We start from the raw sequence: 27,108 nt of genomic DNA on the forward strand, positions 1-27,108 counted from the left end.
CCGTCTCCAAAGAGATAAAAGGTTCCTGCTGGTCTGACTCCCCGTCACTGACCGGAGTCCCTTCCCATAGATAACCCCAATGAAGGGCTGGTGTTACGATCGTATTCCTTCCAAGTTGACTGAAGAAACTGGGGACCACACCTGCTGTTACTTTATTTCCCAGTCATGTAGAGTTTCCTTCAGAGTGTTTATAAAGTGTTTTTAGGTCCACAAGTGTGACATCATGCTGTCCGAGTTCTCCTCTGTTAGTTTCCCCGCTGAGATGCTGTCTTCCTCAACCCAGGGCCTAGGGATGTGAGAGACAGTCCTCAGGGCGACTACAGCCTGCCTATGAGCTACTTGTTTTGAGCTGTGCACTCAGTTGAGTTCAGCACTCAGGGGTTATGGGGTTTGCTCTGGGCTGATGCTCCTTAACTCTGGGACTATCTTTGCAGAAAGAGGGACGTCCCGGAAGCCGGAGGACCTGTATGTGCGGCGTCAGACGGCACGCATGAGACTGTCCAAGTATGCGGCATACAACACGTACCACCACTGTGAACAATGCCACCAGTACATGGGCTTCCATCCCCACTACCAGGTAGGCCTCAGGCACTGGCTGGCTCTCCGGCTGCTCCCGGCAGCTCCTGCTGGTGCCACATCACAGCCCATGTGTCTGTTTCCCTGTGGCCCCTTGATAACGTTCTAGGGTGGGAGGAGAGAGTTCTGGAAGGCCTTGCTTCAAAGGCTGCGTGCCTCTCAGGCTCCCCTCCTAGGCTGTGAACATATTGTTGACCCTACAGAACAGTGGTTCCCCTGTGGTCATCCAGGCATCAGTGGCCAAGGGTGTCATTCCTGTCTTCAGGCTCTAGAGAATCCAAAAGTGACTTCAATGCTAGAGATACTCGCTGAGTGCTTACTAGAAGGGCCGGGGAATATAGACACAAAAGAGCCTTGTTCCCATCCTTAGGGTTCATGGTCTGGAAGGGAGTTGGGCACCTGAGCAAGATTTCAGAGCCGAATGAAGCAGGAAGGGGAATTGTATGGTTGTGCCACAGAAATCACATAGATAAGAGAGAATTTTGAATCATTGAGCACCTACAGCATGCCAGCAGCATGCCCATGTCCTTCTTAGGTACCAGCTCTTCCTGTCGTGAATAACCAAATGGATAAGTTCCTGGGATATGACTCTGGCTGTCTCAGGCTCTGGATGGTTATCAGGGCATTGTGTTAAAAACTACACTTGTGATTCATTCGGGCTCCCTGGCTGGAAAAGCATCCTCTCTCTGCTCTTAATGAATTCTCACCTAAGCCTTGTCATCATCGTTTACAAATGAACATAGCTTGAGCATCCCTCATCAGAAAATCCAAAGTCACCCCTAACAAGATGCTCAAAGCAGTTCAGATTTCAGAGCCTTTGGGATTTTAGACTATAGATGACCAGCCAGAAAAGTCCATAGAAATTTTATAAGATCTGAAAAAAAAACCCTAAATCTGAAGGATCCTTGGGATCAAGCATTTTAGATATGGGTTCGTCAACCTTGTGAGAGATGCAGAGGCACCAGCCAGCTGCTGGCGTCTGATCCTGGCCTCGATATCATCTCTGCTCCTTCTCTCCTTTTGCCCCCCAAGAGTCCTCTTTTTTTTTTTTAAGCGAATCCTCTTCCCATTGCCACCTTTACTACATAGCCCCCCAGGTCCGATCCCCTTGCTCCCCAGAAGGCCCTACGGCACCAGTGGAGCCCTGGCGGGGACAGAAGGAAGTGTGTGCTGGTTTGCTGGGCTGCCACCTTCCTCCGCAGCTCCTGGAGTGCCAAGCGCAGCGGAGCCCTGTCCAGTGGGAGAGGCAAAGCTCAGGAGGACCCAAGAGGCTGCCTAAGTCAAAAACAAAGCTAGATGGGGGGGGGGGTCACCCCCAGAAAGGAGTACACACGCAGTCACGTGGGGTGAGGTTAGACTAGGGACCATGAGTGAGCCCAGGACCTCTCGATGCTAGCCAGCTTCTGTGTCCACACAGCAGGAGTATGACTGTACCTCCAAGGGATGCAGTCCTTCCCAGGATCGTTAGTGACAATGCACAGAGGGCAGAATGGCCCTCAGCACAAGGCTGAGTGTACTGAGACATACAAGGTTGTGTGGCTATTATTGTTCTGCTACATGCCAGCTCTCAGGACACCCACAACAGAAAATGCCCGATTAGAATGAACACTGAAAACTGGGCTCAAGGGCACAGGCCTGGGACCCTGGCTACACCGGTGACTGAGGCAGGAGGACCACAAGTTCAAGGCCTGCTGGGGCCACTTAGACACTAACTCCAAAAGCTGAAGATGGTTTCGGGATGTAGCTTAGCGCTAAAATACTTGTCCAATAAATGTGAGGCCTAGGTTTAATTCACAGTAGCTTAAAAGAAGGTCTGGGGTGCGCTGACCAGCCAGCTTGCTTAACTTTGCGAATTCCTGGCTAATGGAAGAGCTTGTCTCAAAAACAGTGTGGATAATGCTTGAAGACACCCAAGATTGTCTCATAGTCTGACAGTCACGCGCGCGCGCACACACACACACACACTTACACACACATTCCATGAGAGCTACATGAATGCTTTATTTGGGAATCCAGGATGGATCTCTCTAGATCCAAATCTCAAGAGCCGTAAGGTCTGGGCAAGCATGACTGGGATCCAGGATGGAGCCAGCTCTGGCCCTGTGTGGGTGGTCTGGCGTGTGCTCCCCCAGTGGCCAGAGCTGAGCTTCTGATGCTCTGGCTCTGAGTCTCTTACATTGTAGGACAGAGGTGGGTGTGACCCGGGTGTTGTCGTGACCAGGCTGGGCCTGGGTTCTTTGGGGAAGTAAGTCGGACTCTGATGATAAGCTCTGTCCTTTCCCCCTCACACCTCAGCTCTATGAGTCCACCCTGCACGCCTTTGCCTTCTCTTACTCCATGCTAGGAGAGGAGATCCAGCTCCATTTCATCATCCCCAAGTCCAAGGAGCATCACTTTGTGTTCAGCCAACCTGGAGGCCAGCTGGAGAGCATGCGTTTGCCCCTCGTCACAGACAAGGTACTGGCTGGGAGTTCCAGTGATCCAGGGGATCACTGAATTGGGGGTGTAGACATGTAGCTGCCTGAGGAGTCAAGGGCATTTGGAGCAGGGCACAAAAAACCGTATGGTGACTGAACCTTGGGGACATGGGTGAAGGTGTGGGCTTGGAAGTCACTCACACTCGAGCCTTGCTATAGCACTTGCTAATTATGTTAGTTGACATTTAATATTGCTGAGCTCCAGTTTCCTTAACTTATAAAGGTGGGTGGTAGCAATGCATTTAAAAAAGCTTGCAGATGGGGCTGGAGATGGGGCTCAGTTGTTAGGGTTCTTGCCTAACATGCACCAAGCCCTGGATTCTCCAGTACCACGTAAACTGGATGTGGTGATTCTCTCTGTGGCCCTAGCACTGGGGCAGTGGAGGAAGTGGGTTCAGAATTTCAAGGCTGTGCAGGCATTCAAGTCCAGCCTGGGCTGTATGAGATCTTATGTCAAAAACAGCCCCAACATTTGCTGTAAGAGTTATTTTTAGAATAATCAACATTTAGAATGATCAAACATCTCACATGCTGGTGAGATGTGCGCCCCACCCCCCTCCCCCCTGTGCCCCACACTTTTTTAATGCTCTGTCATGATGCATTTGGCTAGATTGAGGTAGAAGGAATAGCAGAAAGATTCTAAGACTCCCTCAGGCCTGTCCCCCAGTGTCCACAAAGACTAACCCATTGTCAGTTACATCTTCTGCCTTGTCTTCCTTTCTACGTGTCCTTTGTGGGAAAATAATCCCCAGCATCTCACCATTTCTCCCATCAACAGTTCAGGGCAGGTTTCTAAACCCTTGTCCTCACCATCTGTCCCCTTACAGAGATGCTCCATGCAGGGTTCCTTGCTTCCCACATCCACCTGACAGCCTCAGGGGTTGACTGGATGTGATTTCCCAGCCCCTGTCAGCAGACAGGACCAGCTGTCGGTCAAGAGGACCAGCTGTCAGTCAAGCTAGATTTGGTCTTGCCAACTTAGCAGTTTGTTGACCACAAGGCAGGTCTCTAGACAGCACCAGAGAGGTCTTGGTTACTAGGACCTCTTGAGACCCTGGGATCAGGGGATGGTGTGGCCCTTCTGTAGGTGTCCCAGAAGAGGTGGTTCAGTCTCAGGTTGCTTTCCCAGCCTCCTAGAGGTAGCCCACAAGCACCGCTTGGGTATGTAGCAGGTGCTTTGAGGCATTCAGAGGCAACACAAGGCCTAGCTCAGTCAGAGGCACTTATTCAGCAGGAGCCAAAGAAGAGTTATTGGCGCAAGACATTACTACCTTTGAGTATTGGTGTTTAGGCTGTGTGGGAATGTCCTTGTCCATAGTGAGGGGAGTGTTTGGGCATACAGGAATAGTACCTGCTAGGACAAGATTCCAGTATGAAATGGTGATGGATTTGGTTAGCTGGTGGTTGCCAGTTAGGTTGTTGTATAATACCCGGGCTTCTCATTACGAGGCCTGAAGGTAAGTGAGATTTTGATGGATGCTTACTCTGAATTTGATAAAGCTCACTCTTGTGTCTGGGTTAGCTGTCTTTGGCTATTAGCCAGCTAGAAGGCATCTGTCTAGAGTGGCCTCACTGGGCTATGCTTCTCTACCCTGTACAGCTTGGAGCACCAGTTGGCTAGCCCAGGCTTAATCACAGGCACATTCTGAGAGAGTGCCCTCTGTAAGGCCAGGCTTTGAACTGGACAGCATCATTTTCCCCACACTTTATTGGCTATGTCTGATCACAGTGCTCTCTCTGAGATTAGAAACGACTGCATCTTTCCATGGCAGATGTGAGATGGGGCAAAATGTTATGCCAACGTTTACACGCGCTCTCCCTCGCAATCCCACTACTTTGCAGAGTCATGAACACATCAAGAGCCCAACCTTCACTCCAACAACGGGCCGTCATGAGCACGGGCTCTTTAATCTGTACCATGCGATGGATGGAGCCAACCATCTACACGTGCTGGTGGTCAAGGAGTATGAAATGGCCATTTATAAGAAATACTGGCCCAATCACATCATGCTTGTGCTCCCAAGCATCTTCAACAGCGCTGGAGTTGGTAGGTGACTTCGACATGTACTACCAGGGATGCTCTTTGGGAATGGAGACTCGGGAGAGTGTTTTACAGAGGGAGAGCACTGAGCGGTTGACATTAAATTCTTTTCTTGTGGAATGACAGAGCTGGTCTGATGTGTTTGACTGTGTGTGTACACGTGGGTGCCATGCATGTGTGTGGAGGCCAGAGGACAACAACCTGCTGTCACTCCCCAGAAGCTGTCCACCTTGGGTTTTGAAACTAGGTCTCTCATTGCTTGGAGCTCAATGATTTGTCAAGGCTGCCTGGACAGTGAGGTGCAGAGATAGACTGGTCTCTGCCTACCCAGTGCTGGGATTATACACACAGACCAGCTTTATAAAAGCCATGGGTCCCGGGGCTTGGACGCAGGTCTTTGTGCTTGCAAGACAAGAACTTTACCAGCTGAGCTGTCTCCTAGCCCCGTGTTAGGATTTTCTTATAAATATCCTTTAAAAAATGCTAGGTTATTCATTTAACTCATTTCCTCAGCTGTTTAAAAAAAAAAGAATGAACAAATGTGTGTAACACAAATTGCTAAACAGTCTTACTAATAAAAAACCCAGAGCCAGATACTGAGGTGAAAGCTGAAAGATCAGAGAAATAGAACAAGCCAGCTCCTAGTTTACCTCTACAAAATCCTCATCCTCAAGAGAAGAGTTCCTGTTTTTTCATGCCTTATATACCTTTCTCTGCCCTGCCATATTACTTCCTGGGATTAAAGGCATGTGTGCTTCCCAAGCAAAGGCATGGGATCTCAAGTGCTGGGATTAAAGGTTTGTACCACCATGCCTGGCTCTGTTCCTACTGTGGCCTTGAACTCACAGAGATCCAGACAGATCTCTGCCTCTCGAGTGATAGGATTAAAGATGTGTGCCACCACTGCCTGACCTCTATGTTTAATATAGTGGCTGGCTGTCCTCTGATCTCCAGGCAAACTTTATTGGGGTACACAACATATCACTACAAATGTGTGTATAAACTATAGAGGGGTGTTTCCGTGCTGGTGGTCAGTGGTCATTGGAAGAGGGATATGTAGTATTGGCTCTGGTGTGTCTGGTGTGCGCTCTGTCCTGTGCATGAGGGTGCAGGATTGAACACTGAGTCAGGTCGCTTGGCCATCACAGGGGCCGCCCACTTCCTCATCAAGGAGCTGTGCTACCACAACCTGGAGCTGGAGAGGAACCGGCAGGAGGAGCTGGGGGTCAAGCCCCAGGACATTTGGCCCTTCATCGTCATTTCCGATGACTCCTGTGTGATGTGGAATGCAGCAGACGTGAACTGTGCTGGAGAACGGAGCAGGTGAGGCGGCCTGGCCACATCCTTCCCTCCATTCAGAGACCCACAGGAGACGGCGATGGGTGGTCCCCTCTCAACCTTGAGGACCACAGTGTGCCTCTCATGACGGAAAGCCAGGGCCCTGGATGTGGCAGAAGTGGACTCATTGTCCATGACCTGATTCTTTTGATTTTTAAAAGTCATTAATGAGATATATAATACATACAGAATGCAAGGGCTGGGAAGGTGGCTCAGCAGTAAGGACTGTTTGGCTGCAGAATCACGAGGATGGAGTCCAGATCCTAAACCCCACACAATGAGAGAGACATTAAAAAAATGTCTGTAACTTCCACTCTAAGGGTTCATATGGCCTCCACGTGCACACAAGTATGTATATCCATACGTGCACATACGTGCACATGTACGTAAAATAAATCTTTAAAAATGAAAAAGACAATGTATACACATACAAGAGCTAAGTATAACATGTATACATTTTTTTTTCACATGTGAAACACACCCGGTTAGCTGACCCCTCCCCCATCAATAAATGGACGTTGCTGCTCTCCCATGATGCTCTTCTTCTTGTGCTCTGGCCCTGATCCTCCCAGAACCCTTCACTCTCGGCATTGATTTTGCTTGTGTCTTACGGCATGCTGCTAAATCTCTTCTAGGTGTCTCATTTTTGAAGGGTATCAGTCCCCAGGTTAGCATTCATTGTGAAGGTGAACCAAACCATCATCTGTATGTGGGCTCAATACATGGGATGTGACTATATTCCGCACATCAAAGTCATAGTAAATATGAAGTACTTGCCAGGGTACCTCATGCCCATTGGTTGGATGGCGCTGGGTTCAGTCCTATCAGACCTGTCCGGCACACACCATGCATTTAGGAAGTCATGTCCTAGCTGGCTTGTTCATCCCAGGGACCTTGGCCTCTCTCCTCCCAACAGGGAGTTTTCCTGGTCCGAGAGGAACGTCTCTCTGAAGCACATCATGCAGCACATTGAGGCCTCCCCCAACATCACACACTACGCCCTCATCGGCATGCGGAAGTGGGCCAGCAAGATGAGGGGCCGCGAGGTGCAGGAGCCTTTTTCCCGATGCCACGTGCACGACTTCATCATCCTCAATGTGGATTTGACCCAGAATGTACAGTACAACCAGAACCGGTGAGCACAGGGTCCTTGGGTGGGAGTTGGCCCCCGTACCGGTGGTGGCTGTGAGTCCCATGCAGGATGCAGACTCCCTTCCACTCCACCTGCGCTCTACTGCTGCTGTGGCAAAACCTTGACGGAAGCCTCTTGAGGAAAGAAAGTCTTGTTTGACTGGGAGTTTGACGGTTAAGTCCACCAGGGTGGGGAAGCCAGGGTGGCAGGAGGGTCTGGTCACATGTCCTCCGCAGTCAGGAAGCCGAGAGAGATAAGCACAGATGCATGACTCCCTTTCTCCTTTGCGTTTAGTATGGTACCCCAGCCCATGAGAGGGTGCCGCCCACATATAGGGTGGATCTTGTCATCCCAATGAACCCAGTCTAGAAATTCCCCCAGAGACAGGCCCAGAGATTTGTTCCCATGGTGATTCTAAAGCCTATTAAGTTGGCAATCAAGATTAATTACCACAGCCACCGAAGGAGCAGCTCTGCCCGTAGCACGGGAAGTCCTCACGTGTTGTGTAATTGTTCTGAATTTTTATAGTTATTTGATGCCATTCCTTCATTCATAGATGCTTTCCTTAGTGAGCTAGCTACCTTGTGCTAGGTGTTTCTTTTGCTTGGGCTTCCTCAACAAATAAATCACTTTCTTTAGTAAGATGTTACCATCAATGTTTTATTGCTGTGAAGAGGCACCAGGACCATGGCAACTCTTATAAAGGAAAACATTTCATTAGGGCTGGCTGCTTACAGTTTCAGAGGTTTAGTCCATTATTGTCATGGTGGAAAGCATGGCGCCATGAAGGCAGACATGGTGCCGGAGAGGTAGCTGAGAGTTCTACATCTGGATCCTCAGGCAGCAGGAAGAGAGAGAGACACTGGGCCTGGCTGGAGCATTTGAAACCCTAAAGCCCACCTCCAGTGACACACTTCCTTCAACAAGGCCACACCTCCTAATCCTTCTCAAGTAGTGCCACTCCCTAATGACCAAGCATTCAAATCTATGAGCCCTTGGGGGGGGGCATTCCTATTCAAACCACCACACCATCAAAGAAAACTATAAAGCAATTTGAATGAGTTGCTTTCCAGTCTCAGAAGTTTGTTGACTGAGCATCCTGTATGCCAGGCAATGGGCCACGAGGGAGTGTTTAGGTTGGAAGCCAGGTCAGTCATCCTGCTGGAGCCCAGGTTCACCCACTTAATAGCCCTGCGGAGTAGGTAGTAATTTCTCTTTGAACCTGTTTGCCTCAGCTATAAAAACTACCCAATATTTTTAAACTCTGGGCTGTGGTTTCTTCTTTTCTTTTCTTTTCTTTTTTTTTTAACAGTTTAGTGGAGGCCTGTGGATGTAGCTTGCCTAGTACACTTGAAGACCTGGATTTGATCCCCAGCAGCACATAAGTTACAGACCTAGCTCTTGAGAGGTGGAGGCAGGGGGATCAGAAGTTCGCGCCCATCCTTGTGCATAGTAAATTCGAGGCTAGCCTGGGCTTCATGAGACCCTGTCTCAAAACAACAACAGATCAACCCCACGGCACAGTGGAATCGTGTCTGTGAAGCATCCCTCATGGTGTCTGCACTCATATCCAAGTCCTTGTGTAATTAGTGTTCCAGGCACACACAGCCTCTCTGGGTTCAGTGATGCCTTCCATTTTGCCTCCCATCCCCATTAGAATAAGACTCTCGGACAGGGGTGAAGTCCGCGTCACCCTCATGATGCAGTGTAGGGGATGCAGGAACAAGTTCGTTGTCTTTGCTGGCTGTAGAATTAAAAGGGAGTGAAGGTGCGTCACCAGCAATCTTGGAGAATCCCAGAGTGCCGTCATACCCTATAGGGGGAAATGAGTGTTCCCTCTTGGGGTTCTTAGCCTCAATAAACAGTATTTAAGAGCAGATGCAAGCAGAGGCCCAGGGACAATGAACAGACTCAGATGGAAGCTTGAGGCCAGTGAGCGCTTCAAAGGAAGACAGCAAGTAAGCTGTGAATCTCAGACAGTGGAGGGAAGCTGGCGTGGAGACCCACCACTCAGCAGCAGGCAGCCACACTTGTGGGCAGCAAGGAGCCAAAAGTGTGTGTTAGGTAGTGTAAAAGCGCTTGTGCATGCATGCACACACACAAAAGCATGCTTAGGCCCTGGCCAGCATCCAAAAGAACAGAACAGAAGCAAAAGAGTTTTGCCTTTCTGAAGCAGGACTCAAAAAGGCAGGCGGACCCGGCTGAACCTCACAGTAGCTCACAGGGGCTGAATTAGGGGCCTGGAATTCTGGGAGGGAAAATAACATTTTCTCAAGGTGAACCCCCCTTCCTAGGGGTGGTCCCCTCACCAGATCAGAACACCCTCTTGTCTCATTAACTCTAAAGGGAGGAGATGAGGGCATGTCTCCACCTAGTGGTAGATCCCCTTATTTACTGTAACATGTGTTTTAACGCTTTTAGCCCCTCCACCCCCCCACCCCCCCCACCCCGCGATGGGTTTGCCTGGGGGCCTGGGAACCATGCCCAGTCAGACCTGCCCCTCCTCTGGCTCTGTGCAGGTTCACATGCGATGATGTAGACTTCAACCTTCGTGTGCACAGTGCTGGCCTCCTGCTCTGCCGGTTCAATCGATTCAGCGTCATGAAGAAGCAGATTGCGGTGGGTGGGCACAGGTCCTTCCACATCACATCCAAGGTGAGTGTAAGTGGCACTCACAGGCAGGTGCTCTGGCCAAACCCAGGTTGCCCAGGTATCAAACCCGAAAGCAGGAGCCTGGGGATGGAGGGTGGTACCTCGTCTTTGAAGGAAGTCAGAGCATTGGGCACTTGGTACCAGGCCCTGGGGACTAATCTCTTACTCTGTGACATTAAATAGCACCCAGTGAGATGCTGCTCAGTGCAAGACCACCACGCAAGCCTTTCTTGTGTATTCCTGCCCTCCCGACCCAGACAGGGTATTGGGTTCTAGGCTTTTCTTCACACCACTGGATAGCACTTGGCTAGAGAACCGTTAGCTTCCTACACAAGGCTGGCCAGCTCAGTGGCCATATTTGTCTGCCCAAGAGTGCCAGGGTCAAATGGGAGAGATGTGACTCCAGTTGTCTTGCCTGAGCAGACCCAGACATTTAAGAAAACACAAATCAGATATCCCCTAGAAAGCCAGGTAGGCTGGCCAAGCCCTGCCCGAAGTCCCTCTGATTCTCGTCTATAATGTTTTGAATCTTGTCCTGATGTGTGACAGCAGGGGTCCTTGCCCAGCGTCTGTCTTTCCCTAGTCTCCACCAACTCCTTGCAGGGACCTAACCCGAGCTGGAGCAGACCTGGATCTGACAACAGTTCCTTACAGCCACCCCACAGGTGGGGTCAGAGTGGGGTCAGAGCTTTCTAAGAGAACAGAGGCCGTCTCAGAGTGGCAGGACTTTCAAATGTGAGAGCCAATGATTAAGCCACTGCCACTGTGATTTTTTTAAATTGACTGTTGGACTTGTTTAACTTGAGGACCATGGAGATATTCCTACCAAAGACCCTGATGTGCCTTAAATTCACTTTTTATTTCCCCATGGTCATTTTTAAGTTATTGGGTTGAATTTTCTCTCTTTCTCTCTCTCTGACTCTGTGTGTGTGGGGGATGTGTTTGTGTGGTGTGTGTGGGTGTGTGTGGTGCGTGTATGTGGTGTGGTGTGTATGTGTGTATGAGGGTGTGGGGGTGTACGTGTGTGTATGTGGTGTGGTGTGGTGTGTTGTATGGTGTATGTGTGGGGTGTGTGTGTGTGGTATGTTGTATGGGGTGTGTGTGTGTGTGTGTGCTGTGTTGTATGGGGTATATGTGTGGTATGTTGTATGGGGTGTATGTGTGGTATGTTGTATGGGGTGTGTGTGTGGTATGTTGTATGGGGTGTGTGTGTGGTGTGTTGTATGGGGTGTGTGTGTGGTGTGTGTGTGTGTTGTGTTGTATGGGGTATGTGTGTGTGGTGTGTGTGTGTGGTGTGTGTTGTATGGGGTGTATGTGTGGTGTGTTGTATGGGGTGTGTAGTGTGTGTGTGTGTATGTGGTGTGTGTGTGGTGTGTGCGTGTGTGCATGTGTGCATGCCACAGTGCATATATAGAGGTCAGAAGACAACTTGTGGGACTTGATTCTCTTCTCCCCAACAATACCGCCAGGCAGGGAACAAATCCTCAGAACAGGAGTCAGCGAGGGTATTTGGAGGGAAACCGTAGCAGAAGCATTAATGGCTCCAGCAGAGGCTCTGGTTTCAGATTCATTTATTGAGCCATCTCTGGCCGTAGCAGGGGAACTATGCTGGTGGTGGAGTTGGGGCTTGTGGGAAGATGTCTGGACAGTAAGCTGGAAGAGTTGTGGGAGGGGGTACAGAAAAGATTTGGGGGGTCAGGGAGAAGCTGGCTACCTCTAGATCAGTGGCTCCCAATCTTCCTAATGCTGCAACTCTTTAATAGAGTTCCTTGTGTTGTGGTGACCCCCAATCATAAAATTATTGCTGGGTAGTGGTGGCGCATGCCTTTAACCCCAGCACTCAGAAGGGCAGAGGCAGGTGGATCTCTGTGAGTTTGAGGCCAACCTGGTCTATAGAGTGAGATCCAAGACAGCCAGGGCTACACAGAGAAACCCTGTCTTGAAAAACCAAAAAAAAAAAAAAAAAAAAATTTCATCACTACTTTGTAACTGTAATTTTGCTACTGTTATGAACCATAATGTATATTTGGAGATAGAGATTTGCCAAGGGGGTGGCGACCCAGAGGTTGAGAACTAATGCTCTGGATGCTTCGTAGCTCAGGCTCTGGAGTGTTTCCGAGGCCTGTGTGTGCTCTTGTTCTCTTTGTATCAATTTTCTCCATGGAAAGATCAGTGTGTACAAATCAGTGTGATCTCCTTGGTCAGTTTTCACAGGCTCTCTTTGGTGGTGGTGGTGGTGCTGGTGTGTGTGTGTGTGTGTGTGTGTGTGTGTGTGTGTGTGTGTGTGTGTGTGTGTGTTTGCACGCTCCCACATGTTTCTGCATGCATGTGAAGCCAGATGTCGGAGGTTGCTGTTGGATCCCTTGCCCTACCGCTCTTACCTTGTCCTTTGAGTTACCATCTGTCACTGAACCCAGAACTCATCGCTTGGCTGGACCGGTTGGCCAGTAAGTTACAGGGAGGCACCCTGACTCTGTCTCTCTCCCAGCCCTAGGGTTACAGATGTGTGTGACCACATCTGGAATTTACATGGGTTCCAGGGATCTGAGCTCAGGGCATCATGCTCGTGCTGCTGCATTTTACCTGGGGTATGTCTGAGCGGCCTGAGGCCTGTCCCTCTTCCTGGCAGGTGTCTGACAGCTCCGTGGCCATCATGCCGTCCCAGTACATCTGTGCCCCAGACAGTAAACACACGTTCCTGGCGGCTCCCGCCCAGCTCCTACTGGAGAAGTTCCTTCAATACCACAGCCACCGCTTCTTCCCGCTCTCTGTGAAGAACCACAGCCACCCCGTGCTGTCTGTGGACTGCTACCTTAACCTAGGACCTCAGGTAACCAGGCTTGGAACCCACGGAACAGGTGGCCCAGTACCAGGATCTTGAATCAGAAGTATGGTGTTCCTCGGGGATCCATGGAGATCGGCCCGGGAACTGCGCGGGTAACAGGAATGTGCATGCTCTCACGTCCCTTGCACGTGACGGGGCTGTGTTAGCATTACTCATGTGGCCCTCCTATATATTTAGAATTACCTCTATGTGACTTATACCCACTGCGGTATAAGTGCTGTGTACGTAGCTGTACGATGCATTGCTCAGTGACACAAGGTCACAGAAGTCTGCATACTTAATATGGATTCAGTTCTCCAGGTGATTTTGACCTGTGGATATGGATGGAACCTGTGGATGCTGAGGCCATGCTGTGCTCCAGCTTTTATCTCAGATGCTCACCCATGCTCAACCTCGGCCAAAACCGAGGCAGAGGGCACTGTTTGTTAGTTTGTCACACAGAATTTAGGGGTCAAACCCAGTTCTGATGGCAAGGCATTACTAATTCTCAAATCAGTTTATGAATTCGAACAAACCTCCTAGAACCGATTTTTTTTTAAAGGATATGATTTGGTGATATCATGAATATCTCTTCCCCAAGCTCCATCTTGAGTTTGAACAAGTGCCTGGTACTTGTTGAATATTAGTCCCAAGTGTGACTGAGTACTTCCTGGAAGGTGACACCTTTCCTGGGCTCCTTCTTTTTCAGATTTCTGTTTGTTACGTGAGCTCCAGGCCCCACTCCTTAAACATCAGCTGTTCCGATATGACTTTCAGTGGGCTCCTGCTGTACCTCTGTGACTCTTTTGTGGGGGCCAACTTCTTGAAGAAGTTCCATTTCCTGAAAGGTAATACTCCTAGCCTGGACCTCGATTCGACTGGCCACTGGCACCTGGCGTCTCTGATGACAGGACCTTAGGCTTCATCTTCATTTGCCAGTGGGTAAACTGAGGCTCAGAGGACAGTAATGACCTCAACTCTCAACGTAGCAGAAATGGGGGTGCTGAACCTCCCAGGCATCATTCAGTGGAGAAAAGACATGCCCTTTCTTTTGAGTGAATGGCAGGCATTTCTCATTTCTCTGTTCCTTCCCCTCTACGTCCTTTTTTGTTGATGCCTGGGGCCCCTCAGAGGGGCCTTTGTCTCTTCTCCAGTCTTTTTCCTTTTCTTGTTAGTGGTTGAGGTTGGAAGAACCTTGTTCTTTTTAAAAAAATATCTATCTGTTTGTCTGTCTGTCTGTGCCTATCTACCTATCTCTGTCTGTCTATCATCTATCTATCTATTTTTGTGTACAAGTGCCCTGTCTGCATGTATGCCTCCACACCAGAAGAGGGCATCAGATCCCACTATAGACGGTTGTGAGCCACCATGTAGGTGCTGGGAATTGAACTCAGGACCTCTGGAAGAGCAGCCAGTGCTCTTAACCACTGAGCAATCTCGCCAGCCCTTGGAAGGGCCTTGTAAACAAGTGCCTGTCCACCTGTGGTTCCAGGCCTGCTCCAGTCCCTCGCTGGCGTGGTATGGACCTTGCCCATTTTCATTGCTCTCATTCATTTAATTAGCAAGAATAGAGTCCGTCCTCTTGCCTCAGGAACAGTGTTTAGCAGGCTTGTCCAGCTTGTGGTCTGGGGGCCCCGTGGGACCCAAGTTAGCTAAGAATGTGACTCCCCCAAATGGTAAACTTATTTAGAACGTCAAGGTGGGGCAATTTTGACTTAAAAAAAAAAAAAACCAAAAACTTGATTATTCAGTACCTTGTAAATGTCAGCGATGTGATGTCTCAATGTGAAAAGGTTGCACACCTCTGCCAGGCCTCCAGGGATGACTGAACACATGTAGGGAGGAAGGAAAAAGGACTATGAACAGAGCCTGACAGACGGATGGATGACTGCAGGCCGGGAGCTATGCAGATGGAGAATTCCTAGGGCAGGGCATGTGGTAAAAGTGCGAGCCGCCCAAGGCCCACATGAGTGGGAAACAGGGTTGAACTGAGAGAAGCGGCCGATGGCCTGAGAGCCCAGGGCTGGAGCTGAGATGGCTTGATTTGGGATCAAGTCCCCCATCTCTCCTTCCCTTCATCGTCTCTGCCCGCCATACCGTCTTCCCAGCAAGCCTGCCCCATCCTTACCACCGTCTATGACGCTGGCATGATGAATCACTCAGAAGGGAGCAGAGGCCACCGGGTGCCTGGCGCTTCCACCCAGCCGTTCGGTTGTGGCCAGTGGGACCCCCTCCCAGCTCTCTTGGGAGAACTCACCCCTTTCTCTCCTTGCCTCTGTCACTGTCCTTTCAAGGCGCCACCCTGTGTGTGATCTGCCAAGACCGGAACTCTCTCCGCCAGACCGTGGTCCGCCTGGAGCTGGAGGATGAGTGGCAGTTTCGTCTGCGGGATGAGTTCCAGACGGCCAACGCCAAGGAAGATAGGCCGCTCTTTTTCCTCACCGGACGGCACATCTGAGAGAGAGAGAGGCTCCTGAGAGTGTGGGGTCGTCAGGACCCAGCTGCCACTGAGGCTAGTGAAGGTCCCAGACCAAGGGGTGTATGAACTCAGGCACACCCAGAGATGGTCATGCCCCTTGTGGCACATGTCACAATGTCCTGTGGCAGATAGTGATTTAAAGCCACAGCCACGAGTCCTTGAGGGACAGGACTGAAAACCCGAAGACTACTGTGTTCTGGGCCGGACCACATGCCCGGGTATCTTGAAGTCCATTTTATGCAGAATGAAGTTGTGCTCACTCTGCTATCATTCACATGCTTCCATGGACAAACTTGACCTGCTCTAGAGAATCCTGGGTTATCTTGTCACGGGTGCCTGTGACGATGATTTCACATAGTAGATTTCCCGTGACTCCCTACAGAGCAATATTCCAAAGGAACATTTTAACTGTAAAATCTGGAGACAGGAACAAAAGAGTAGCTCATTTTCATAAGAATTATTTAATCACCTACAAGTTTTCTTTGCCAAAGCTAGCCCAAAGGCATCCAGTTTAATATGATAAAATGAATTGCTTTACTTTAGAAAAAAAATGTGACTCTATTAAAATAGTACAGGGTAAATACCCTACCTCTTAGAAAGGGCAAAATGGAAAAGAAGTTTTCTTAGAAACCAAAAGGGCTTTAGGGAGGAAATTAGAATTGTAGCAGTGGACCGAAGATTTGCCTTCCAAAGGAAAGAGGACCAAATTGCTTACATGATAAAAAAAAAAAAAAAGAAAGAAAAAGAAAACCAAAGTGATATACAAGACAGGAGGGCTGGAGCGCTGGCTCAGCGGTGTAAGTGAGCTTGCCGTTCGGTCCTGAGGACTGGAATTTGGATCCCAGCACATAGGTAACACGCCACGTGTGTGCAAAGGCCTGTGATTTCAGCTCTGAGGGATCCAGTGCTCGCCTCTGTTCTCTGTGTGTGCTCAGGCCTATGTACACACACACACACACACACACACACACACACACACACGAGAGAGAGAGAGAGAGAGAGAGAGAGAGAGAGAGAGAGAGAGAGAGAGAGAGAGAGAGAGAGAGACTCTTAAAAAAAACCCCAACAAACCAGTTAAGAACCAGACTTACAACGTTTTGAAGTTCACTTTCCAGGGAGACAGCCTGTGTTTTCTTATTCACCTTAGTTCATTTAGAGAGAGTCAGGCCTGACTAGAGAAAGCAGACCGGAGAGAAGCATGCGGGTGTGCGTTATCACAGTGGTGTTTAGATCAGCGCCTCAGGACGCCGCCTGGCGGCCCTTTGCTCGCTGTGTGGTTTGCGCGACTCCTTGAATGGCTCTTCTCATTTGAAAGATGAACAGATTGCACCAGCCATGGCAAGAGTCAGAAGCGAGATTCAAACTCCATCTCCAGCTCCATCTCAGACCACAGCGCCTTAGGAGCACCCCACAGCTGGCAGGAGCACCCCACAGCTGGCGGAAGCACTCCACAGCTGGCGGAAGCACTGAGGTTGCCCAAAACTCATTCAGAACACAACCCTTGTGCCCGCCAAGACACGGATGAGCACTGTGCTCCGTGATGGTCCAAGGAGAAACCTGTTCAAGTCGATGCCAAAGATTTACTGCCAACCTTTTTCCCCCAGGGGAAAACAATACTCAAGTATAAAATATTTAGATCAATGTTTATGAAACAATCACCTTGTGAATGTCATGATTCCTGTTTTGGAACAAAACTGACCTCTAGTTCAGTTCGTCTTCTGTAAATAGCGGCTCCTCTGCCGTTCTCCCTGTTTTATTAGTTAATTTAAACTAACACTTGCGACTGGTCCAGTCTTATAAATAAAACATATAATGCACTTCTTGCTTGTATGAGGGGTACAGATTGTGTTGTTTTGAGGAGACAGGGTTTAGCCAGTGATTTCCTGGGACTCTCTGCTTAACATCTCATGGCATGACAGTACACTTTGGGAAAGAAAATCAGAATCATGCCCTAGAGGGCTAGGGAGATCATTCAGCGAGCAGAGTACTTACCATCCAAGTGTGCGGACCTGAGTTCAAAACCACAGCGCTCAAGTAAAGCTGGATGTGGTTGCACGTGTTTATAATCCAAGTGTTCCTGCGATGACATGGGAGATAGAAACAATCCCCTGAAGCTTACGGCTGACATACATTGTAGGGAGCAATAAATGACCCTGTGTCAAGGTGGAAGGTGAGGGTTGACTTCTTTAGATATTTTGCTGTTGCTGTGATAGAATACCCCCCCAAAAAAAAGCAAATTAGAGCAGGAGTTTTCAACTTGTGGACTTGTGGGTCTCAACACGCCCCCCCCCCCCGGGGGGGAGTTGATGGACCCTTTTATAGGGGTTGCATATCAGATCATATTTACATTATGATTTATAACAATAGTGAAATTACAGTTATGAGGTAGCAACGAAAATAATTTTACGGTTGGGGGGGTCACCACAACGGGAAGAACTGTATTAAAGGGCTGCCGCATCAGGAAGGTTGAGAACCACTGAGTTAGAGAAAAGAGGGCATATTCCACCCCCACAGCCACTTGAAATGCATAGGTAAGGCAGTTGAACAAGGTAAGGAAACAGGAACCGCAGAAATGAACACACAATAAAGACCCAGGGAAGAAACACCGGAAATGTCATAGAGTGAGAGGAAGAGGGACGCTGTGTGGAGGTGGATACAGTGACCGGATCTCATGAGCCAAGGAAGGTTGAAATCTGAAAACAGTGAGTGACAGTGTATCCGAAACATAGAACGATGACAGGTCTTGGAAAGTAAAACTAAGAGCCTCTGGGGGTGGTTCCCCCAGGGGGACCGTGACCTCAGTGCTTTGTAGACATGGAGACACTGTCATTTAAGCTAGATGAAGCAGGAATCGTCAGAAACACAAAACGGCTGGTAACACCCGGGGACAGTCCTGGAGAAAACTGGTGTCTCTTTTCCTAGCGTGACAGAGTGGCTGGGCTCCTGGAGTGGAGAGAGTATAAAATGCCAAGCTACGCATGCCATTTCCTCCCCCGCCAATGCCGTAAACTAGGTTAGCACTCGGGCAGTGGAGAAGGGTAGAAGAGGAGGCAGAGAGAAACTAGAAGTGAGTTGTTCATACTGTTCCCCTCAGGGAGAGGGAACATCAGAAGGTGGGAATCTCTCACCTGCAGGACCTGCCCCTTACGTCTGGGGCTGACACGGGTGATCTCTTGGGAGATGAAAAGGTCTTAGTGAAAAGCTTGCTCTCGTTTTTAAGACTGCTCACTGCCAACCTAGTGTTTGCTTTTAGACAGTGATTCTGAAACCTGTGAGTTGCCCCCAGGATGTGGCTGTGTTAGGAGAAAGGCCCAAGAAATAGAAGCCATAAACATAAACAACAGCCATCCTCCTCCTCTTAATGGTGTTCTACGACGAGAACCCAGAACCCATGACACCCTCACCCCCTCGGGTTAAGCTCCTGAGATCTCAGAGTTCACTTGCTGTGTGGACAGAGCCTAATTGCTGGGTCACTGCTTCTGGGGCCTCACAGATTCAATTCCGAGTGCTTGCTCCTATATCAAATGGCTTCTCTCGGAGTTGAGAAAGTTGGTGTATTGCCTACTGGGCTTGTTGCTATGAAAACTACCCGACAGAAGCCACTTCAGGAGGAAGGGTTTGAGAGGATAGACTGCCGTGGTGGGGAAGGCATGGTGGCCCGAGGCGTGAGGCAGCCGGTCACGCTGCATCCACAGCAGAGATGAGTGACGGCGCTCGGCCAGCTCTCTTCATTTAGTATGGAACCCTGGCCCAGAGGATGATGTCATTTGTTGCTCTGCTTTTTTAAAAGGTCTTTTAATAAAAAGCTCGGAACCAGATATTGGGGTAAATGCTGAAAGATCAGAGAGACAAAGGAACAAGCCACCTCTTACCTCTAGGACTCCTCAGCCTGAAAAGCTCTCTATCCGAAAGCCTCTGGCCAAAAGGAGTTCCTCAGCTGAAAAGGCTCCAACCAAAGGGGGCTTTAGTTGAAAGGGACACTTCTGCTGAAAACCCTTTAGTTCCTGTCCCCTCATGCCTTATATACCTTTCTCTGCCCAGTCATCACTTCCTGGGATTAAAGGCATGTGTGCTTCCCAGTACTGGGATTAAAGGTGTGAGATCCCAAGTGCTGGGATTGAAGGTGTGTGCCACCACTGCCTGGCTCTGTTTCTCTTCTAGACTGAGTCAATCTCCTGTAGTCCAGGGTGGCTTTGAACATACAGATCCAGATGGATCTCTGCCTCCTTAGTGGTAGGATTAAAGGTGTGTGCCACCACTGCCTGGCCTCTATGTTTAATCTAGTGGCTTGTTCTGTTCTCTGATCTTCATGCAAATTTTATTAGGGTATACAGTATATCACATAGTCATTCACATTTAGGATTGATAGTCTGGCCTCAAGTAATCCAATCTAGGAACTTCCTCACAGACATGCCTGGAACTTGACAATGTTAACCATAATGTTTCTAGAACCTATCAGGTTGGCAGCGTTAACCATCACACTTAGCAAGATGGCAGCCCTAGCCATTTCTATCATGGGTCTACCTGTTGTGGCCGACTGTCCTCAGCCTTTCACACTCGGGTAGGTGGTTTGCAACCATAGCTCTCCAGCTGTGGAACTGTGTGGGGGCCGTGGAGCCTGCTTCCCAGAGAAGCTGCCCACCTTCCCCCTGCTTCTGTGGAATTACCTTCCCAACCCTGATGAAGGCCAGATCTCTCACCAGCCTCCTCCTTCGTTCCCAAGTGCTCCTGGCCTTTGATAATCACCTCAGCTACACCTTCTGCCTCTTCTGTCTCCTTTCTCTCGAAAAACTCAGTTCTGGTTCTCACGTCCTTAATATGACCTCTCTCTTCCTTTGTGATTAGAGTACGTGTTTTACTTTCTTAAGTTTTCTGCCCAGACATTTGTTTTGCCAATGTCTGTCTGTCTCTTTGGTCACCTTGGGCTCCTTGAGGCAAGAGAGATGAACTCCATGTTTGGGACCTGCCAATTTTATATGCCAGGCAAATAAAGTGTGTTCATTTTTACATAGTTAACAAAATACGTATTTATTACTTTCCATTTATATAACACTTTCCCACCCTGTTCTAAGTGCTTGGCAAATCTTAATTTCTCTCCTTGCATAGAATAAGTCACACAAGGAGTCACATAGGTCAGTCTTACACCCCAGCCTGGACTTGATCTGTCTACCTCTCTGGCTCTCTCTGGTGACTACATCCTGCCTGGGCTTTCCTTCGAGTTGGTCCATCTTCCAATCATCTTTCAAGGGTTCTCCCTCAGAACATGGTGCACAACTTTAATTCCAGCATTTGGAGGGCAGAGGCAGGCTGATTTAGGAGAGGCCAGCCTGATCTACAGAGCAAATTCCAGGGCAGCCAGAGCTACACAGAGAAACCTGTCTCAAAAAACAAAAACAAAATAAAACAAAAACAATACTAATAATACTTGTGTGTGATTTTTTTTTAAAAAAGGAAATTTCATGCACACGTGTTCAATAACAGCCTTTCTTGTGTTTCACAGATTTCTCCTATCACGTCTCTTATCAAAATGTCCAACAAAGGCTGAGAATGGAGCTCAGTTGGTTGAGCTCTTGCCCAAAATGCACAAGTCCCTGGGTTTATCCCCCAGTGCTGCAAAAACCAACCAGCCAACCAACACACACCTTCTCAGGAAACCAGGCGCAGAAAGACAAGCACCACCATGTTCTGCTGTACACGGAACCTGGAGAAAGTCATCTAGAATGTAAACAGTCCTTTCCAGAGGCTGGAAAAAGGGAGAGCGGGGAAGGCAGGATGGAGAGGGATTGATGGTGTGCCCAACACCCAGGAGAGCAGGGGCATGGCTGTGATCAACACAAGCCTATAAAATATCATTATAAAGATCTAGAACAGAGAAGCCTAAAGTCCGAAAACCAACAATAAAGGAGGGGTTTGATCAGTGCATGCTGTACAAATGTGTTGAAATGTCCCACCGGGGGCTGGAGAGATGACTTGGTGGTTATGAGCACATGCTGCTCTTCCAGAGGACCCAGGTTCAGCACCACATGGCTGGTCATAGCTGTTTATAACTCCCATTCCAGGAGCTGATGCCCTCTTCTGGAATCCTTGGGCACTGCACTCAGCCTGGGTCACTAGAGGCCTGGAGCTCCAAGTAGATACTTGATAGGTCTTCATGGCTAAGTGACATGAACATACATGATGACACAGATTTCTTTACCTCAGTGATTCTCAACTTCCCTGATGCTGTGACCCTTTAACACAGTCCCTCATGTTGCGGTGACCCCCACCATAAAATTATTTTCGTTGCTACCTCATAACTGTAATTTTGCTACTGTGATGAACTGTAATGTGAACATCTGATGTGTAGGACATCTGAAATGCCACCCCTGTGAAAGGGCTGTGAAAGGGTTATCTGATTCCCTCACAGGGGTCGCGACCCACAGGTTGAGAACCACTGCTGTACCTCCTGACTTTGGAGCTTTATTCTCTGTCATTTGGGCTTGTTGATGCCTTTCTGATACGTGTGACCCCTAAAGAGAAAAACTGCCCCGATAATTCCAGCGATGTCCGGAATATTACCAGGAGAGGTGAGAAATGTCGGAGACTCAGCGATTATAACAGTAGGTAAGCTGGAGTTCTTACAGCATCATGTGGGGGTGGAGTGAGCAATGATGGAAATGAGGATCCTCGGGCTCATGCCTCCTGCCCTTTGGCTAGTTACCCAGCTCCCCCAGAACGTTTGTTAGGCAAAAAGCAAATCCCAAAGGGTAGCAAACACTACCGAGTCTTTGCAGTGTGCCATCTCCCCCATAGGTGACTAACACCCACTCTGTCATTCTATTGACAGAACAGTACTCTGAGGCAGATGTTACTGGGACCATCTTAACAAAGAGGCCAAGTGACCTAAGATGACACTGATGTTAGGTGGGAAAAAAAGTAGATCTTTCACCTTCGAGTATAGTAACGCCGCTGTTTACATTCAGCCGTTTTCCGTCTTAATCAACCTACTTCCCCCAGTGTCCATCGTGGGAGGTACTGTCGGCTTCTCTAGCCCTGTACTGGATAAATGTAGTGATCCCATATTTTTTTTCACTGGAAGCCCGCTTGCAGGGCTGCATGATGGACATGAGTCGTTGATAGCAAACCCCCTTGGATTTTGCGCCTTCTGCGAAGTGTCTGGGGATCCCAGCACGGAAGAAATTTGCACAGGAACCGCTCGACCTGGCTTCAGCTTCTACAGACAGCTTTTATTTGAGGGAGTACCATGCACCAAGGCTGCCTCCAGCGTCGTCGTCGACTGATCTCATTTCTTTTTCAATCTGCTTGTCTGGGCAGATGTCCCAGCTCCGAAAAGATTAGCATCTTAATGGACAAAAGAGTTGGAAAGGCCAGCGCAGATTTTTAAAAGCCTTCGTGTCCAGGGAAGAAACAAGAATTCTCTGAGTGCGTTTTGTCATTCGCCGAGTACACTGCCCCAGTTTCTCTCTTTCTTCGTTAAACTCTGGCGAGCTCTTGAATTCTTCCTGGGGCCTGGGGTCATGCCTGTGCCTGCTCCTGTTCAACAGAAACTTCCATCCAGAGGTGCAGCCCTGCCCTCCCAGGTGGGGGCTGTCATGATCTTCAAAAGAGGTATTGTGCCCCACAAGGATATATTGGTCCTAACCCTCAGCACCTCGGGTTTCTGGCCTCATTTGGAAATTATTATTATGTAATTGGCTAAGATGACCCTAGAGTAGCTATTCTCAACCTCTGGGTCTCGACCCCTCTAAGGATCGCATGACCCTTTCACAGGGGTCACCTAAGACCACCGGAAAACACAGATACCTGTATTATGATTCATCACAGTAACAGAATTACAGTTATGAAGTAGCAACAAAAATAATTTTATGGTTGGGGGGTCACCACAACACGAGGGACTGTATTAAAGGGTTGCAGTGTTAGGAAGGCTGAGAACCACTGTCCTAGAGTGAAGGTAGCCCTACGTGACAGGTCCTCTGAGGAACCACAAGCATGCCAATTTCGTGGGACAAGGAGGCGCAGACTGGAGTGATGGATCTGCCGGCCCAGAACATCAAGGATCATCCGCCAGAAACTGAGGAAGCAAGGTAGGATGTGTGGGTGGAGGGTGACTGGCCTAATTTGCTTCTCTGTTGCTGTGGGAAAATACTAAAGTAACTTGGAGAGGAAAGGGTTTATTCGGCTTACACTTCCGGTTCGTAACCCATCACCGAGTGAAGTCAGGGTGGGCACTGAAGGCAGGAACCATGGAGGAATGCTGCTTGTTGGCCTGCTCCCTCACTTCTGTTCAGCTACCTTTCTCATACCGCCCAGCACCCCCTGCCTAGGGATGGTACCACCCACAGTGGGCTGAGCCCTGCGACATTGATTAGTAATACAAAATATGCCCCACAGACATGCGGACAGGCCAGTCTGCTCAAGGCAATCCCTCCCCAAACTGAGACTTCTACAGATAGCTCTGGGTTGTATTACGTTGACAGCTGAAGTTAACCAGGAGACCAGCTAAGGCCCGGCTTTCAGACCTGCAGACTCCACGAGCCTGAGACTCCCTGGGGGTTCTTGACACTCATGTTGTTTGTGTTATATTGTCTTAGCAGCCACGCAGCCAGTCCAGGTAAGCAACGCTGCTTCATTTCTACCCTGACAGGGTCTTCTAGCCCCTCAGGTCAGCAGGCCCGGCTTCCAGAGCCTCCTCCTAGGCCACTCCGGCCTTCACACTGTGAGCCACTCCTGGACTCAGTGAGCCTGTTCCACCTCCTCGTCCTCTGTGGACTCTTGCTGGGGCACAAGGAGGCTAAGGAGCCCAGCCTTGGCCAGGGGCCTGGGAGAACAAGGCTGTACCATCCTGCCATAGGCCTCAGACATGAGCGAGGGCTCAGTCCAGTGCGGTGGGTGAGACGCATGGGGGTGGGGGGTCAGGTGAGGGAGTGTTGGGGCTGTCTTTTCCATCTGTGGACGGACCCATCTTATGGCCTTCCCCTCAGCCGTGGCAAAGGTCTCAGGCCAGTGCTGTGCTGGCTGCTACCATTCAGTGACAAGCCTGCTAGCCCACCTCCTTAGGTGGGGAGAGGCTGATGGGGGGTGTGGCCTCATGAGACTGGGTCCTGGGAAGTGTGGTCAGTGCCTCTGGCTGGCTCTCAAGGACTCTGGGGCAGGAAAACTGTCACCTCCAAGCTGTGCAAAAACCTCTGCACAGTGATCCAGGCTGTGGGGCAGGGCAGCCTGCCCTCTGCTTTGTGTGCATCCCACTGCCCCTTGCCATTTACTCCTTTCAGACATTACTAGCCCATGTGTGTGTGTGTGTGTGTGTGTGTGACATATGGGCATGTGATATGTATCTGTGATGTGTGATATTCATGTAACGACTATTGTTGTGGGTGTGGTTACATGTATGTAATGTATGATGAGGTATGGATGTGTAGGGTGTGTGTGTGGCATGTGAAATGAGTGTGTAGTGTTGCATGGTGCCTATGCGATATGTGTACATAATGCGTGCAGAAGATGTGTAGTGTGTATAATGCCTGAGATGTGTGTATGTTGTTGATAAGTTTTTTGCACCCTGAAGGCTTCTCTGCTGATGCAGCAATCCAAATTAAACCGAGTCAGACCGAATTGGAAAAGCCCAGGTTTAATGGGTAAAGCATTCCTGGGTGATTCCCCGGCCCCTCAGAGAGGAGACTGGGACAAGAGACTGGAAGAACCATGTGTCTGTTTTCTGGGATGCAGCTTAAATACCCTGTGGGAGTGGTCTTGTGCCTCTCTAGGGGAGGAGCTGTGTTTGGCAGGCTTTGAAGGGGCCGGTTTAGGGAAAGAGATGGGGAGGGGAGTTGAGGTGGATCTTCCACCAGAACATTCCAGACTCTTTGGGATGTCAGGGTATCAGGGGTTGAGGTGGAACTCCCACTGAAACAGTTGTATGATGCATGTGGTATATACGAGATACGTGATGTGTACATACATATGTCATATGTGTGGTGCATGTGTATATAAACTAGTGTGTTTAATGAGTATTCACTGCACCGATTTCTAGTGGGAGAGTGTAATCATGGGTGCTGAGCTGGATTGACTTGAGGAAGCAGGCAGGCTACAGATGGAACCCCAACTTTTCCTGCCCCTCACAACCCAGAGCCCCCTACCTGCCTCCCTTACAGCATCTTCCGCATTCAGGAAGAATCCCTGTTTCTCTGTTGGCTTGACAGCAGGGCCATACTGTGAAGTAGAGCCTGGTGCTGGGTGGCAGTCCACAGGACTTAAGCCTGGCTCATACGGACTGGGCCTGGATTCTCCTTTTGTCCAGGATGGCGCTGTCCAAGTGCATCTGGGCCTGTGTGTTCTGGGGCCAGCACGGCATGCAGTTTGGTTATTTCCCTTAGCCACACAGCCATTGTCCTGCCAGCAATGCTGGCTGCCACAGATAAACATCACATAGTCCGGAGGCTGACCGGAAGCTAGAGGTACCATGGCTTTCCAAAGCCTGTAGACTACGTTTGTCTGTGAGCGGCTGTGCCCAACTTAGAGACTGGAGATCTTCGATACTGTTCATGCAATGGCACCATTCAGCCAGCACCTGGGTGCTGTTGTTTGTCATTGGTGGAAACTTGTAAGCCATTTGTACCTAAACTCTATGAGCACAGAGCAGATGTGTACATAAAGTACTATAGCAGATGTTCAGAGAACGGACACCAGGAGTCCTGCTAATGTAAGAACAGTAGCAGGGCCTGGGGTGATGACCGTCCGCAGCAAAGCCCTTGTCCCGCAAGCATGAAGACCTGAGAGATTGATCGGTGACTGTGGTGGTTTGAAAGAAAAGGGCCCCCAAAGGGAGTGGCATGGTTAGGAGGTGTGGCCTGGTTGGAGTAGGTGTGGCCTTGTTGGAGGAAGTGTGTCACTGTGGGGGCAGGCTTTGAGTTCTCACATATGCTCAAGCCACGCCCAGTGAGACAGACCCCTTCCCGTTGCCTTTGCGTCAAGATGTAGGACTCTCAGTTCCTTCTCCCAGCACCATGTCGGCCTGCATGCCGCCATGTCACACCATGATGATAATGGACTGAACCTCTGAAAATGTAAGCCACCCCAAGTAAATGTTCTACCTGTATAAGAGCTGTAATGGTCATGGTGTCTGTTCACAGCAAACAGAAACCTTAACTAAAACAATTACCACAATCCATGCTTTTTAAAAATGCATGGGTATGGTGGCATGCACTTATAATCCTAGTGCCAGGGAGACAGAGACAGGACACTTGGGACTCTCTGTCCAGCTAGCCTAGCATGTTTGGTGAACTCAAGGCCAGTGAGAGACTGTGTCTCAAAAACAAGGTAGGTGGTTGTGGTGGTTTGAATGAAAATGGCCCCCACAGGCTCATAGGAAGTGACATTAATTGAAAGGATTAGGAGGTGTGGCCTTATCAGAGGAAGTGTGTCACTGGGGGTGGGCTTTGAGGTTTCAGATGCTCAAGCCAGGCCCAGTGTCTCTCATTCTCTCTCTTCCTACTGCCTTGTCAGTCTGGATGTAGAACTCTCAGCTCCCTCTCCAGCACCATGTCTGCTTACACGCTGCCAGGCTTCCCACCTTGATGAGAGTGGACTAAATCT

At 49.4% G+C, this 27,108-nt stretch overlaps 2 protein-coding genes and 1 long non-coding RNA gene across 7 annotated transcripts in view; 2 read left to right on the forward strand and 1 right to left on the reverse strand.

Annotated features, from left to right (window-relative positions):
• The window catches only part of Greb1 (growth regulating estrogen receptor binding 1), a 121,504-nt gene extending 104,167 nt beyond the window's left edge, over nt 1-17,337 (forward strand). For 3 of the 4 annotated variants that reach the window (XM_052745854.1, XM_052745853.1, XM_052745855.1), the window contains exons 25-33: nt 435-577; nt 2,872-3,033; nt 4,896-5,100; nt 6,243-6,417; nt 7,349-7,567; nt 10,084-10,219; nt 12,846-13,046; nt 13,750-13,888; nt 15,335-17,337. In XM_052745854.1, the coding sequence (XP_052601814.1) occupies nt 435-577; nt 2,872-3,033; nt 4,896-5,100; nt 6,243-6,417; nt 7,349-7,567; nt 10,084-10,219; nt 12,846-13,046; nt 13,750-13,888; nt 15,335-15,498 (1,544 nt within the window). In that variant the 3' untranslated portion in view covers nt 15,499-17,337. Of the gene's footprint in view, nt 1-434; nt 578-2,871; nt 3,034-4,895; nt 5,101-6,242; nt 6,418-7,348; nt 7,568-10,083; nt 10,220-12,845; nt 13,047-13,749; nt 13,889-15,334 lie in introns of those variants that run through there. The other variant, XM_052745856.1, reaches the window with a different exon arrangement.
• LOC128115320 (uncharacterized) lies at nt 10,187-15,405 on the reverse strand. Its single transcript, XR_008220124.1, has 3 exons — nt 15,298-15,405; nt 14,795-14,865; nt 10,187-10,297 (listed from the first exon to the last, which is right to left on the reverse strand). It is a non-coding gene; the product is annotated as an uncharacterized LOC128115320 (long non-coding RNA).
• A 5,674-nt stretch (nt 17,338-23,011) lies between the features above and the next one.
• Lpin1 (lipin 1) overlaps nt 23,012-27,108 on the forward strand; it is a 126,842-nt gene continuing 122,745 nt past the window's right edge. The window contains exons 1-2 of one of the 2 annotated variants that reach the window (XM_052745862.1): nt 23,012-23,127; nt 23,488-23,603. The gene's annotated coding sequence lies outside the window, so the exon portion shown is untranslated. Of the gene's footprint in view, nt 23,128-23,483; nt 23,604-27,108 lie in introns of those variants that run through there. The other variant, XM_052745863.1, reaches the window with a different exon arrangement.

Source organism: Peromyscus californicus, unplaced genomic scaffold, assembly GCF_007827085.1.
Source record: "Peromyscus californicus insignis strain IS unplaced genomic scaffold, ASM782708v3 Scaffold_1__1_contigs__length_55948999, whole genome shotgun sequence".
Lineage (NCBI taxonomy): Eukaryota > Metazoa > Chordata > Mammalia > Rodentia > Cricetidae > Peromyscus > Peromyscus californicus.